The sequence below is a fragment of the Hippocampus zosterae genome, chromosome 17, assembly GCF_025434085.1.
Source record: "Hippocampus zosterae strain Florida chromosome 17, ASM2543408v3, whole genome shotgun sequence".
NCBI lineage: Eukaryota > Metazoa > Chordata > Actinopteri > Syngnathiformes > Syngnathidae > Hippocampus > Hippocampus zosterae.
In genome coordinates this window covers 5,807,616-5,823,104 of record NC_067467.1, presented here as the reverse complement: position 1 = coordinate 5,823,104, position 15,489 = coordinate 5,807,616, and the positions used below count along the sequence as shown (strand labels likewise).

The following is a 15,489-nucleotide window of genomic DNA, read 5'->3' as shown; positions in this document are numbered from 1 at the left end:
CATCTCGTGGCAGCGTAGGGCCTTTCAGAAAGCTCTACAGATGGCAAAGCATTCATTATTATGCCCATCCCTTGTACATACCATGCAGATCACTCTGGTTGAAGAAGCAATTTATGCATACCCTTGCATGTTCAAAACACATAGTCAGAAAGCCTACTGAAGACTCGAGGCGCATTCTCTGTTTGGGTGTCATAAAGTTGCATTCGGGGGTGCTGATGGTGCTGGCTGGTTAGTGGCGAGCAGCTGGAGAAATGAGAGATTAGCAAAGGGGGAGTGATGGGTTATAGTGGCCGAAAACAGGGGAGCTGTTAACTGGTCTACCTCAACGTGAACTTCGGCTATGCCGCCTGGTGAAGGGGCTTGTGTTGATGGTTCATACGAAGGCGTCTCCACAAGGGGCACGTCCTCGTAGCTTTTAGTGGGACCGACTGTTTCTTCAGTGCGTTTTATGTCCAAAAAAGGCTCTTGGGAGAGATACTCGGGCGGCATCGTAGACACGCTAATGAAGCCGTCGTCCAAAGTTTCCTCCTCGAGTTTTTTCTTCCGAGATCCCTTCTTCTTGCCCTTCCCCTTGCCTTTGCCCTTCCCCCTGCCTTTACGTTTGCCTTTACCTTTCGAGCCCTTGTCCCTCTTCTTTTTGTTCTTTTTGCCCTTCCTGCCCTCTTTGGCTTGCTGTTCTTCCGTCAGGTCCAGTTGGGACTTCTTGTCATGGAAAAAGGGCATTGTGAGGAAAAGTCGGATGACAGAGAAAGAAAAACACAATGTAGCAAATCACATTAGAATGCCAGTGTACTGTATCTCTGGCCTGTGTTCTGCGCACACGGTTAGAATCTCTATACAAACAGCAATCTTTTTTTTTTTCTCGTAAAGACAACATTGGGAATGTGATTTAGATCTAAACCGGGTCAGCATGTGCAATGGGATGTTAGCCGGAGGGGAATGTTTTGGCATTCTGAGCTCATCCCAGAGCTGAAATAGTTTTATAAAAGCCAACTGGATGACTCTCAGCGAGACATTCAATTTCTGGATCGCTTTCATTGACCAGATTTTGTGCAGACACACGTGCACGGACGCAGCGTGAGCATCCGTGAGAAGTGTGTCACGAGCTTGACTTGGCTGATATCATGCCCGTCTCGCTCAAAATTGGTTTGCCTCATCTCAGCTGTTATTCCCTAAACAAAGCACCACTTGCTTGAAAGGAAATGCTTTTCCGAGGAAGTAATCAATCATGAAAGTCACCAGTATGCACTTCACTGGAAGTGAATGTGGGTCAACTTGTTTAGATGCGACCCTTCTTTACACTTGTAATCAACTCAATCGTTACTTAACAATTTGTTAAAATTGTCATATTGTATATCTCCAGTTCTCAATTGGGATATCTTCCCAATACCATGCAATACTGACCCCCTGAAGGTCCAGGGCGTGGGTGCTCTGGTGCAAAGCGGAGTCGCAGTCTACCATGTAGTTGATACAGTAGGCGGCAGCGGCCTGTGGGTCTTCGTCAATCAGCAGTTGTTGAATTTCTCCCTGCAAAGAAGGCAAGAAAACACCACAAATGTGATGCACAATATGCAATATGGTGTCCGACTGGCTCTTGCCGGATCATGCAGCCGTTCCGAAATCGAGTGTCTGGTATACGGGTATAGCTCGGGTATCGGCAGAATTAAGTCATAGACTTTCGGACTTAGGAAAACGTATTTGCCTGCAGCTTTAAGATTGACTTGTGTGACTTACTCCCACCTCTGATACTGTATATATTTTCCTGGACATGTCGGCAGCCATTTTTGCAATGAACAAAATCCGATTTGCCTGCATGATGTTTTGGTGGTTTTTAGCTCCATTGTAGTCTCTTTAATTAGGCTTTAGCAGCCAGGGGTATCACCTTACAATGCTCCCAAGAGGCCTTGTCAGCAGCGTGTGTGCACCACCCCCTACCCCCACCCCCAAAAAACTTTCTGAAGCATTTTGAGAAATGTCTGTCTAATCACTAATTTGCGCATTAGTACGGTGAGCATGAAGGTTATCCAAATAGGGTTTTTTCTTACAGTTTTTGGCCAGAGGCCCATGGAGCAAGGGCACTTCATTTGCCCTCTTCGACCAACTGCAGTCATAGTGAGTGGGGTTGGGGGGGCAAAAGGGAGTAAATCCACTCTAATCCAATCTCAATTAGAGATCAAAAGCAAACCTCTCACAGAGTTTTCCTCTTATTCTTTCCCGGCGGGGTTTCTCTCCCCTGCTAAAGTGTTGGCCCTGAAAATCATGCACACTTCATCGTTCCCCAATTAGGATCTGGCAGCAACGTCAGAGGCGAATGCACTCTCATTGCGCTCCTCCGGAAAGTAGAAACTACATGAAAATGACTTCAACTATGGTCATACTATTGGCTGGAGTTTATCTGAGGTGAAAGCCATCATTTGCGGACAACGCATTCAACATGATTACGCAATCTTTTGACGTTCCTGAGTCCTCGGTCGATTCAAGTGAATTGCTGCTCATCATCCGTTACTGGGTGTGAAAGTAAAATGAACAGCACACACATCGTAATAGCTGCTGACTTTCATAATAATAAATATTCTTGTCTTCATTCAATTTTTCAATGAGCCGCAAGTTCTTTGAGCATTGCGAACTGATAGTTGACTTGCCACGCCTGATGCTATTTTTTGGGCGGTGACGACAATACCTTTGCTTGAACATGCTAATGCGAATGCCATGGTGCTAACCCAGGCATGGTCCTAAGATTCCCCCTACCCCCCCCCAGTCTTAAAGAGGGACTTGACAGATGCGTTGGGTGACTGAATAAGTATTCGTAAACTTAATTTAAAAATCAAATAAAATGCTGGAGGGAATCAACTGGGCTACACAAGTCTCTGGCAGTGCTGTAGCACCCGCTAGCCCCAGTGTAGCGCAATCCCTAACCCATGCTAACCTTCCGCTATAGAGTTATTTTTACCGAGTTTTAAATTTATTTATTTATTTTATTGGGGGGCAGTGCACATTAATCAGCACAAGAATAAACAATGTAGATGTGCCGGACGTAGCATAAATGCTAGTTTTCAGCCTTGGTCCCAAGGCAGGTTTCTAAAATAGTGTCACACATTTGGGTTAAATGAAAATTATTATGGGCTATGAAAGGTATGACCTATTTGATTTGTTTATCGGGCAGATGGGCAAGGTAATTGTTGATTTTAAAATGTAAATTATGTGTATGTAAAATGGATGAGATTAAAAATAGAATAATTCATGCTCATTTAAAAATTTGAGTTATGATTAATTGAACTACTATTATTGTCCACCCCTGGGTCAGCCTTTGGCTTTTTTTTTTTGGCTGCTTTTTTTAAATCATGGGTTAGCATGAGCACGTCAGTCATAAACTGCACCATTCAATGTGACTTGAAATGCTACTTGCATGCGCTTTTAAACAGACCTTGACCTATTAAGTCTGCCTCTGTGTGCTAAATCAACAGCTCAGCATCCAAACACAACTGCCCGGACTGTACGTGTGTGCCAGAAACATGTTCAATTTCCAGTCCAAGTCAAGGCAGAGGAGATCAGATTTTCCCAACAAACAAACACTTGGTTTTATCTAAACAGTCTGTGTGTTAAGAGTCACATAAACAAGGCCCACGGCAAGCCATGAATCAGATCAAGTGGACGTGTAGACATTTTAATGTTTGCAAATCACTGCGTTTGCCAAAATGACTTTGCAGGGGGTGGCGGGGGGGAGAGAATCTGGAAGTAATGGACATTTGTGGCTCAGCAAAAGTCCCCCCTTGGTCTCACGCCGCACAGCTCCCACGCTGGGAGAACTGGGCCGGAACACTGTCCTCCTCCCACAGAACTGGGGCCTGGGAACAGTGGTCCAAGGGTCAGCTCTCTTAATCTGCCGTCCCCTGGTACCAGCCTTGCTCGCGCTTAATGACACTAATGCCTTAATGTATACAAACAGACATGTATACTAATGAAGTCACGGATTTTTTTTCACGTGGAGAAATGCACCAAAGTGGAAGAAATCGCGACACTAGGGCGGTACTGTTTTGATGGGTTAAACAAAAACTCCCAAACGGGTTTTCACAAGACCTGGCGGATGGTTGAAGCATGTGCAAAACATTAAATCATAACATTTTGGTGAGGATCCAAATAAAAGTGTGGATGCAATCATTTTTTTTCAGTTTTTGGCTTTAAAGTCCACTTGCATTGGGGCCAACTAGGGCATTATCCAGATGGAGCTGCACCTGCAGGACTGCAGTGGAGCTGATCTTGAGTTTTGACTCAAGCAAGTCAAACGGAAGTGATAAATATTATTTGACCCTGGCGATTGTTTGTCTTCTGCGGGTTGCTATTGTAGTTATAGTCGAATCACCATTTCTTGGTTGGCTCACTGTGTTGAGCAAAAAAACTAAACGACTTCACCGATTTCTACAGAACTCATACATGGTCTCTGTTGCCTTCCAGGGAATAGACCGAACCCTTCAAGTCAGCTCAAAAAGTCATTGAAAAAGATGAAATGCCATAAAGGAGCTTGTGGCATGAAGTGATTTACAGCCTGGGTGGAGCAGAGTGAGATTGCGTACTGGCAGGTGAGAAAGTGGGCAAGTCCTCAGGGAACACGTGGGCATCCTCTCGCCGTGACCAAGCACGTCTCGTCTAATTGACTGACAAGCCTCCTGCTGTACTTTCTGCATAGCGGCCTTCCCTTTTTACAGAATGCCATCAATTCCAGTAGACTTACCGAATATCCTTCCATCCATTTTGTAATCCGCTTACCCTCATAAGGGTCACAAGCGTGCTGAATCCTATCCAAGCTGTCTTCGGGCAGCAGTACACCCTGAACTAGTTGCCCGCCAATCGAAGGGCACACATCGAACAACCATTCGCGCTCACGCTCACACCTAGGGACAATTTAGAGTGTTCCATTAACCTGCCGTGCATCTTTTTAAAATGTTTGAAGGGAAACTGGAGTACCCGCCAAAAACCCACGCAGGCACGGGGAGAACATGCAAGCTCCACACAGGAAAAGCTACATAATATATATAAAATATCAATACTTTTTTTTTCTTTTTGGAACGTCATGGTACCTTAGACCACCTGCCTAAATTCTGATATTCTATGAAGTGATTTGTGTAAAAAAAAAAATCATCACATTGAATATCATCCCTGGAAATGGGGTTTCAGTGTGCTTGTCTGTACATGAAATTGTCCAGTTTTTTTCTCAGAAGGCTCTTATAATTCCTCTGGATTTCTCATCCCGATGTCCACCGAGCATACAATATGCACATGCCGTCTTCCCAAAATAACGGGTGGCACGAACGAACTTTTCGAGTTGCTATTACTGCATTGCGATTTCATACCACAGATAAATTCACCATTCAAGGAGATGATATGATGAGGCCCGTTCATGCCTCATCATATCAGCTCCTCCTCGTTCATTCCCTCTTAAACGCTTTTTTACCTCTGAAAATGCTTTGTTCCTCCCACGCTTGATTGACATGAGACCCACGACACCCTCTGGCCTCTTGAACTACAAATTTTCTCTCAAATCGGATCTCCGGTGGCTTTGAAGCCGTTGCGAAAAATGCCACTCTGCATCAGATGCTTTGCGATGATGAGCTCTTACGGCTGCAAATTCACACTGGACATACCGAGTGAAGGCAGTGAGGTGATGCTGAAGTTCAAACCCAGCCTCCTTTGTAAGTAATGCTGAATTAATTCATGTGCCAGGCGCATTTCATTCTCATATTCTGATATTCTACAAAGTGACTCATGCATTAAATCAAGGTAATTCATTTTTCAGCCATTATGCATCAAACATTAGCCCGATAAATGGGTTTTCACGACCCGGCATGCATATTTAAAAGGTTCTCTCCCTCTCCTGGGGCTTCGTTTATTTTCAGTCAAACCAGACATGTTGAACCCTCGTTTGCAAACAAACTGGTGGGATGGCTTTACCTGAAATACTCCTTCATCCAGTAGTCGTGATCCGAAGACAACAATGCCCTCCGTGCTGACGTCTCTGTCGTCTCGTCGTGTTAGCGGAAGCGTCTCGACCGTGTGACAGTCCAAAAAGAGCGTGACGGACTGGCCCTGTACGCTGTAGGCTATCCTGTGCCACCTGGAAGTGCGAAGCAAATGTTGCAATCTTTGCATTTAGAATGTGATTTTAGGACAATGATTGATCCGAGCTAGCTACTTTTAAAAGGGGAGAGATTGAATTTTTAAAACCGCTGGCAAGATTTGAATGTTTCCTCGCTTCACTGAATAACTAAGTTTTTAGTCAGGAGAATTTTTCACAGAACACTGCCAGCTTCCACAAAATAGCAACATTAGAAATACAAAGCTAGCATTAGCACTGCAAACAAGCCAAGGTTAGCCACCTTTGCTGCGTTGGTAGCATGACTTGTTTGTACAAAGTGTTACAATGACACGAACTGTTGGTTTGAAGTAATTTTTTGGGAACCTCCAGTGAAATTTAAAAAAAAATTGAATTGACAATCCTCCCACCTGCTTAAATTTCCATCCCGCTATGCTTCAGTTCGCTAATCTTGTGCACAAATAAGATGTAAATGGTGTGGCGTTTTGCTAACTTACGCCAAATGTCTTTAGCGGTTGCTAATGAAACACAAAGATGCCAGCTTCCGAAGACATTTCAACTATGAAAGATATGGCTTTTTTTTTTCTTTCAAATTTCAGAAACTGACAGTTGCTGATTAACACCCCCCCCCCCCCACCCCCTTCCCCTCCATTTGCACTTCATTGGGTGCGATTCTGGTACACAAATTAGTCATCCTTCCTAAAAAATAAATAAAATAAAATCAAGGTCTGGTTAAATCTATGACTTTATGTCTCGGCCTGGCTGAATCATCTTCCTGTGGTTGAGAAAAGACAGACAGAGGCTACCATCTGAGCATGCACAGAAAGGTTGATGAAAGACATATTTAAATTCTTCTTGTAAGACGTCCAACCGCTGGATATACTCACTCTCCATCGGCCAGGTTGACGTCCTTGAACGTGGGATATGTTGTGGGCTGCCCGGCTGCCCGGCCCTGATACAGGAAGACGGGCGAAGGGCCCACTTCGAGCCCCAGCTGCTGCACCCCATGTTCGTCATACACGGACAGTAGAAATGATTGCGATCCCTTTCTGGCTCGCACGGTGGCCAACAGGGAGAAATTTACAGGGAATGTGGACTCTGGAGAGGAAATGCTTCTAGGTCAGCTGCCAGATATTGACTTTAACCCACACAAAGTAGGGCTGAACAATTAAGCACATTCAAATTGACATCGCAGTTTCCTAATGAATGCCGAAGATGGCTAGCTTAACCGATAAGACATTATCTTATACAGTCAAACCTCGGTTTTCGACCAAAAAGTTCGAGTTTTTTATGCCTCGGATTACGACCGAAAATCAGTTCTTGACCAAACTGAGCGCACTTGAATACGCCTCTTGACTCCTCTTGCCTTCCTTACACGAGGAAGTGACGCTTCCTCATGTAGCGTTCCATTGTGAGCAGACGTGTTCAATAAAGTTTTTTTTTTTTTAATAGCGTGGTTTCGGTTTTCGAACAGCCTTCTGGAACGGTTTATGGTCAAAAACCGAGGTATGACTGCATGTATATAAATGAGAAACCTAATATTGTGTATTGTAATAGTGATTTATTTTCATTCTTTTTCAAAATTGTTCAGCCCTAATACAAAGTAATTAAAAACAAAAATCTACCTGGGAAAATTTGTTTGGTCGGAGCACTAAGCTGGACTTTCCGGTCTATTTTGAAAGCCGGTCGTGTTCCCGCTACCTCTTTATGGCTGCCGCAGAGACCAGTGTGCACCGACACACCTTCCATGCTCTCTGACAGGCCCAGCACCTGAAGAACATCGATGGGATGACCTGAGAATGGGAGGGTGGGGGAGGGGGGGGATATGATGAGTACCATTACACTTGTACGCAAATGAGCGCCACCACCTGGCTGTCACGAATGGAGCTTGTGGCAATTGTATGCAAGCCAATCCCGTCAATGTGAGCATTAAACTCTCCCTCTGTTGTTGTCTCACTTTAAGTGCCGGTTACTGCCGAGCCAAAAGAGCGGGATTGAGTGCGGCTGCAAGCCAGTCTTATAAGTGCACAGACTTCCTGCTGCCCAAGAGCTTGGAAGAGGCAATCTTCCCGGGAGATTTGGTGGCAGGTGGCCGGGCTTTGTTGGATGTTGTTATGGGATAGTGGTACTCCACCATCTAATCCTGTGGCGGCACACCTGACAGCTGCATGAGCATCACACTTTTGCCTTTGGAATCACGATGCAGTGGACTGAGCCCTCAATTCCACACTTGTTGTTCTTTTCCAGAAAATTGCTTTCTTCACGCCGCTGACCGGCTAAAATGACCTTTCGATCAGGCCTTAAGGCGCCAGCTGTTGCTTCGGCATGCAAATGTGTTTTCATGCCAATTCAGAGCTCTGTATGCCGCCAGTATTGCAAAGACGTCAAAGAGACCATTCAAAGTAACTCGTTAGCACGTAGCATTGTAAACGTCGGAAATTTGCTAGCTCCGGGCGAATTTACCGACCGGATTTATCTTTCGCTCGCCATATGGCGCGAGTTTGCCATTCTCGAGAAATAGCGCATTACATTTCACGACGTTTGCTGAGCGAGTGCCATCAACCCCCAAGCGTTGCAACAAAGCAGTAAAAAAGGATAAACCGTGAATCGCATTCAGCCAATGGGAAAACGGGACGAAAAATATAACATGAACACCTCAGGCTTTGCCGCCGCAAACAATAGAAACCATAGCGTCCGCGACATATGTTCATCCAGACTTTGTCAATAATAACCATGATATAGGGGACCATATAATCGAGTTATCTACCCGATATATTCATTCTGGCGCATCGTATCATTTACAGCAAACGCAGCGCGAGATTTTCTGGCCCTGCAGGTTAAAGTGAGGCTGCGTCGTGGAGTGTTAACGCAGTCAGGCCGCAGCAGCGATACATATGTTTTGCTTGGGGCTAAGCATCGTTAAAATGTGATCCTACTTCTTGCTGGGGCACTTTATCGTCCCCGGTCTTCTACTTGCATCACATCGCATCCGAGATAAAATCCGAAATGTTTATATTCAGCCGGCTTGTTAGTCCGATACTACCAGTCAGCTCTTTGTTGCTCTCCTTTCGATTGCTGACTGCAAATCAATTTCCCCTTTGGGAAAGAAAAATTAAATGCGTGTAATTGAGTGGAAGGTGGAGTATCTCATTAAATGATCTGGTCTCTGCCAAGCATAGAGATTTTAGGGCCGCATTTGGACCAAGCGCAACATTGTCTTGCTTTCGCCTCCTCGGCGCCTCATTTACCGCATCTCCACATTGTCTCATTAAAAGCGCCCCACATCTTTCTGCACGTGTGTGACAGTTGAGAATGTTAAAATGTGACTTCAAAGATCGCCTGTATAGGTCATGAGCTTTTGGGGTGACCGTAGTTGAATTATTTGGAACTGATTTCATTCCTTTCCACCGAAAATGGAGGCTGACCAGAAAACACGGCATTAGATTTCTAGCAACTTGACTGTTCTGCAACTTTTGACAGCGGAGGCAGGAACAAAAATGCATCGGTGCCAGATTGTTCTGCTCAGTGCAAACTTATCGCTTTTCCACATCAGGGGAGGAAGTGTACTTCTTGAGTCTGATGGATTCTATTCCTGTGAATGCCGCTCTGATCTTTTCAAAATGTAACTCAATGAGTATTTGCTTACAGGTGGCTCTTTGGCAAACATGACAACCTGTCAGCGCTGACCTTGAACTCCATGAAATATGCTGCTTCTTTGACTTTCTCGGGTTCTTATTTCTTTCCCCAAGTGTGTGTTCCCGAAAGCGAAACACGCGAATACGACAAGACGCTGTTGGCCTCCTGGCATGTTGAACCCTGTTCAGGGACAGCGGTTACTACAGTGGACAGCTTATCATGTTATCGGGTTACAGGGTGCATGAAAGGGTTAAGATAAAGAAGTGGGGGACGGGGGACGGGGGACGGGGGAGTACACATGTTCAATGGTGCGGAAAAAAAACCTCTTTGGGGAATAGCAAAAAATTCCAAGCATGGAAAAAGAAGTTGCAATCTCACATCTCGTACAATCTGTGCAGGGGATAAAAAGACATTTCACACCCCAGTGTGCAGAGTAAACTGGGACAGGTTTTGGCAAACATGACATGGGGGGGGGGGGGTGCTGACTCGGAATGAGAAGCATACAATTATGTTAATAGTTTGTTGGAACCGCTTTACCTGAAAAAGCTCATTGTTGACTTTGCTGCTCTGTGGTTGCGCAGTGCAGCACGCTTTGGAAATATCACAACATCCCTATGGAATGACGATTTGTTTTGAAATCTCAGAATAAGGTCAGAGAACATGGGAAAGAAGCTCAAGCATCCATTAATTACGATCTATAAGAATTTACTCGCATACTTTATAGTAGCGGCTTGCTTGTTATTGTCCGTGTTCAGCGTGCCAAAATGCCACCCAATGGGACGATTCCACTTTGCGTTTGACATTTGACACAGCCAAGCTCCTCCGCATGTTTGAGTCACGCGTGAACATAATGTGATCTCTGTGTTTGTGTCCCCAAATCATCTCGGAAACATCCCGCCGTGACTCACACCACCTACACATCCCAGTCCGGCCCGGAAAAAAAAAAAACACACACTAGGCCTCGTACAAAGCTACACTGTAAGATGTGAGCGATTGCACATGAGAGCGAGTGGGGGGAATTGAACAAGAAAGCGAGCCAAGAGGACTCTGGGCAGCGGGAGTTTCCCATCGTTTCTTGGACCGCACCCTGCATAAGAGCGGAGGAGCGGGGGAAGAAAAAAAAATGATGATTGAACTTCGATATGGTGCTTGGAGATGCATATCTGTGTCAGATTGGGATTTGCATGACAATGGGTGGAGCAAACTTCAATATTCCAGATTTATGTTCTAACAGACAGTTCGACGTATGGAGGGAGGGCGAGTCGAAAATATGACAACCCAGAACTAATCAAATCAAAAGGCGTATTTGTCAATCTCCGACATTATTTTTTTTTAAATGCATGTACTCCAAGCAAGTGATGTCAATGCAAAGAGGAAAAAATGTGAACTTGCTGACGGTGTGGACATTTGAAGCTAATGGTAGCATTTCCTAAGCTTAGCAACACGATTCAGTTGGCAAACTGACTTGAAATGATTTTCTGAACTGATTTGATCTCAATTGAGAATTGATGATGACAGAGTGGACATGTTAAGCCTGACAGTATCCAGTGACACATCAGATGATGAAAATGACAAAATATTGAGTCTGCAACTAGCCACCGTTTCCGCCTCCATTGATGTAAAACAAAATGCTGGTCGTCATGTCGCTGAAATCAGCAGAGGGATTCTTAACGGGACAGTTGGCCCATAATGACAGGGTGGACAGACATTTTAGGTGAATATACGGTATGATCAAAATGACTCATTTGATCAATTAGCTTGTGATGGGCAGAACGTGCACCTTCACTGTTGCACAAATTTTGGGAGATCCTGATTTTTGTAAGGCTTACTGCAAAACTTTGGGGAATTTGCCAGCCCGTTGGCCGCCAAGATGGGTGTGTTGGTTGAAGGAGTGTCTTGAAGATGCATGCGGCAGACATTTAGGTGCAAGAAAGGAGATCACGCCCAACACCGGCGCAGGGACAGCTTTTATATATTTTTTTTAATCATCCCAAGCGGCCACTTCGCAGTGCAGATGTGCTTCCACTGTGTCCAGAATCCAGTAAGCGACTAGCGCAGCACATTTCAAGGGAATAAAAGTCACCACTTTGGCCGTGATTGAAGTTGACTGTGACTACCCCCTCAGCGACGCCGCCCTCCCTCTCACAGATCCCCCAGGGCCTGAAATTTAGTCTCAGATTCGTACTCGTTCAACTATTTATGCATGTTCATAGCTATTAAAAAAAAATGACAGCAAGCTGATTTTAATACCAGGACAAAAGACGCTGGTTTGCTTGAAGAAGACAAAATGAGAAGCAAGAGGTGATCACAAGCGCACTGAATGGGCGTTGAGGGGCGCGCCGGGTTCTGCTTTTAGTCACCACTTACATTGCCGGACCATGTCGAGAGGTGCCGTCATGAATATCAATATGAGAGTGGTGATGAAAGCAAGCGTCGAGATAATATTCCATTTGACTTGTTGAAAGCGTACAACTTCTTCTTATGGCCGATTTAGGTCACGCATTGCAAGCACATGGTGATGATTTAACTTCAAATGTAGCAGAAATGTCACTTCTTAAGCATAGATTCACGGTTTTGATGCCGTTGTGAAACTGACGCCACCATTTTGTCGACAGGCTGACAGATAGCTACGCTTATGGATAACATCAAGACCGCATTCTTCACTTTCCAGGTTGTTTTTCTTCTTTTTTTTTTTCACTACTCATGTTTGTTGACTGGACGATGGGCCGGCAGGCCAAAAAGCTGCCGGACCCTTCGAGAAAACACCTGCCCCTAAAGGCCCGAGCATATGTTTCTACTTCTGCTCTTCCACAGACGACGGAATTTCAGAGAATACGTCCTTTTTCGTCATATCTGCTTCAGCCACAGTTTCCATGTACTAAATTTGCCTTAAGTGATGTTCAGGCGTGGATGCCTGCTCCTCAAAAATGTTCTAGTACGCCTTTTAACAACATGTACGTACATGACCAGCCAATCCCAGGCTGTCATTTAAACTCTCTCGTGATATCACTGCATTGCAGCCGTGAGACTATTAAGCAACCGCATGGTCATCCATATCGTCATGGATACATACAGTTGTAGGCATCACATTTCGCCACGATAATAAACACATTATTTCTAAGCACCACACAGTTTAAAAATGATGATGACCTTATTCTCAGAACTGTATTGGATCAACCGGTATAATGTCAAAAATGAATGGGGAAAAAAATTATGCATTTGACAGATACATCGTTTATAAAAAAACAAAGAAATAATACATCTAAAACAAATGGATATGGATGCAATGGATACTCGTTTTTTTTAAATGCTCTAAAAACACATTTAGACTAACGTCAAAAAGTCAAAATGAAACAAAATTATGAAAAATCAAACTATTATAACTGGGGCACCTTGAGATGCAAGTTGAATTTCTTTCGTGACCACCCTCAAATCATCTTTTCCCATTGGAGTGAATGTAAATGTCAATGAATCTCAAGTTGGGAGTCCAGTTACAACTCCATTTTTCTCTGAGCTTATCAGTACGGCACCGATATGAGTCATTCTACGAAGATGGCATCACTGCGAGTACTATTATATTGTCGGCCCATATGTTGTTTCTGAATTAACTTTTTCCATCCGTTGCATAAAGGGTTAAGGCATCACAATATAGATGCTAATTAGCATTAGCATTATGCCCGCGGGGCCTTTATTTCAGCAGTTGTTTGGGTCTTTTAAATACGCATGCTGTAATTCTCTTTGTTTTACATTTGGTTTGACTTCAACTAGAACTGCCATTGAACAACCTGAAGTGTCTTTTTATTTATTCATTTATTGTTTTTTAATTGCTTGTTGACAACCGTTGCTATAGCCAAGGGCGTTGACGGCTCATATCTTGAAGGACTCACAAATTGGGTCACTCGTATCTTAAGGCACCACAGTATTTAGTTGGCCGTAGGTTTGCCCATAAAAGACTTCTTTATGGGCCCCCCCCTTTGGCTTAGGCCTTTGCATTGATCCGGCCTTGATGATAAACCCCTCGAGAGTGCTGACCATGAATAAATGTACACGAGGTGGATGTTTGTAAACGAACGAGTCTGACATGACAAAATGACTCAAACGGTAGCAGCGTGTTCTATTTTTGCCTTTGCTTAATTGCAACCAGAAGACATGACTGAGTGAGCAACAACGGGGATACGATTAAAAAAAAGGAAAAAAAGCCCGAAGTGAGGCAAGTTTTATGCACTGTGCACGCACGCCACAGATCCATGCGAGGAATTTTAATCTACTCCCTTTAAGTCAGTTGTTGAGCTCTTTCGCAAGCCAACGTGAAACTCTTTCGCAGTCAAGCGACGCGGCTCACACGCACACGCCAGCGTGACGTCACGCGTTTGCACAAGCGTACACCTGACTCCAACCTGCACGAGCAAGTTCCGGATTTCCATCTTCTCAAAAACTGTGCAATATATTTATATATATTTTTTTGCTGTGAAGCGTTAGCAATCGCGTATGCAGATGTAAAAGCAGTTTAATTATTGAAGCGACCTAAATCTCAATTTGAGGTGACCGTGTTTTTTTTTTCCTTAAGAAGCATCGTCTATAAACATCACCAAATGTGTCAATATTTTCACATGTTTGTACATATATCCATTTACTGAAGCGATACTTTACCAGCTTGAGTGGCGCTGAAGTGCAGTAGAATAAAAGCCAATAGCCGTGCTGTCCCATTCCTTAAAAAGTGACCCATCTTCCCAAATCTTGAGGGGCAGCCCCCCAACCCCCCTCTTCCTCCAAAACTTGTCGCTGCAAAAAGTTCCACAAGTTTCACCTACTAAGCAGCCATGCATGTGTAGAAAAAGTTTTTAAAAACTAAAATAAAAGCCAGCTTGGTTGCTTCCACTGGCTGGACTGTTGGAGAAGTTGTTTTGTTGTGGTAGCTCCCCTCAAGATCCTCTCAGAGGCTTCTCATTCAATTTCTCCTGCTCGCCATCACTCCCTCCTCCTCTTCATCCTCCTCCTTCTCCCTTTCCCTCCCAGAGGTGGGCGTCTTGGAGAAGCAAGCTTAAGAGGAAGCCCATGTCGTCTCGCTTCTTTAGACGGTCATTATCAGAGGTGACATACAGATCACCTTTGCTAATCTAGTCCGCGTTGTTGTCCGCTTTAAAGCCTGTTGCGCGCTTGGTTGTTTGATATCATAGCCGTAATTCCGCAGATGCTTACAAGTCAGCCGTCGGGAGGGAAAGAAGAAAAAAAAGTGTACAATTTATTGCATTGTAAGTGTGCCGGCAGGGGGAAAAAAAGCTTCAGCGTTCATCTCATTAGATATTTTCTTCATGATTATATGACCAGAAATGATCTATGACTCAGCTTGGAAGTCAGCAGATGTGATGCGTTCAGGGGGGAACCGCAAAACCTGCCTGCAGAGTATTGCGTACCGTTTATTATTTACACACAACCTCGACACGCCTTTAAACGAAATTGCACGCCTGTTGAAGCGTATCAGACCGTGCCCAAAAGAACACTCCACTTGAACAGAAATCGGGTTGGAGTTGCAAAACGATACGACACCACGCTGCCATTTGTCCCTTTCTTGTGTTGAAGCTCACAAAAAGTGAAGGACGTTCACGGCTAAATACAAAGTGTTGTGTGACGATAGATGGCATGAAATGAAGATGATGCGTTAAGATGACAGAGCACAAAAGATATGATACGTTTGATCCATTGGATACGGTACATATGAAGCAATAGATGCGATCCGATAAATATGATACAGTCTGAAACAACCG

The 15,489-nt window shown here is 44.3% G+C and overlaps 1 protein-coding gene across 2 annotated transcripts in view; it reads right to left on the bottom strand.

The window, feature by feature from the left end:
* Nucleotides 1-15,119, bottom strand: part of col5a3a (collagen, type V, alpha 3a) — a 36,228-nt gene extending 21,109 nt beyond the window's left edge. The window contains exons 1-6 of one of the 2 annotated variants that reach the window (XM_052049815.1): nt 14,375-15,119; nt 7,714-7,881; nt 6,976-7,186; nt 5,947-6,109; nt 1,405-1,527; nt 322-702 (exon numbers count right to left, since the gene is read on the bottom strand). In XM_052049815.1, coding sequence (XP_051905775.1) covers nt 322-702; nt 1,405-1,527; nt 5,947-6,109; nt 6,976-7,186; nt 7,714-7,881; nt 14,375-14,450 — 1,122 coding nt within the window. In that variant the 5' untranslated portion in view covers nt 14,451-15,119. The remainder of the gene's footprint in view (nt 1-321; nt 703-1,404; nt 1,528-5,946; nt 6,110-6,975; nt 7,187-7,713; nt 7,882-14,374) is intronic. The other variant, XM_052049816.1, reaches the window with a different exon arrangement.
* Nucleotides 15,120-15,489: the final 370 nt, after the last annotated feature.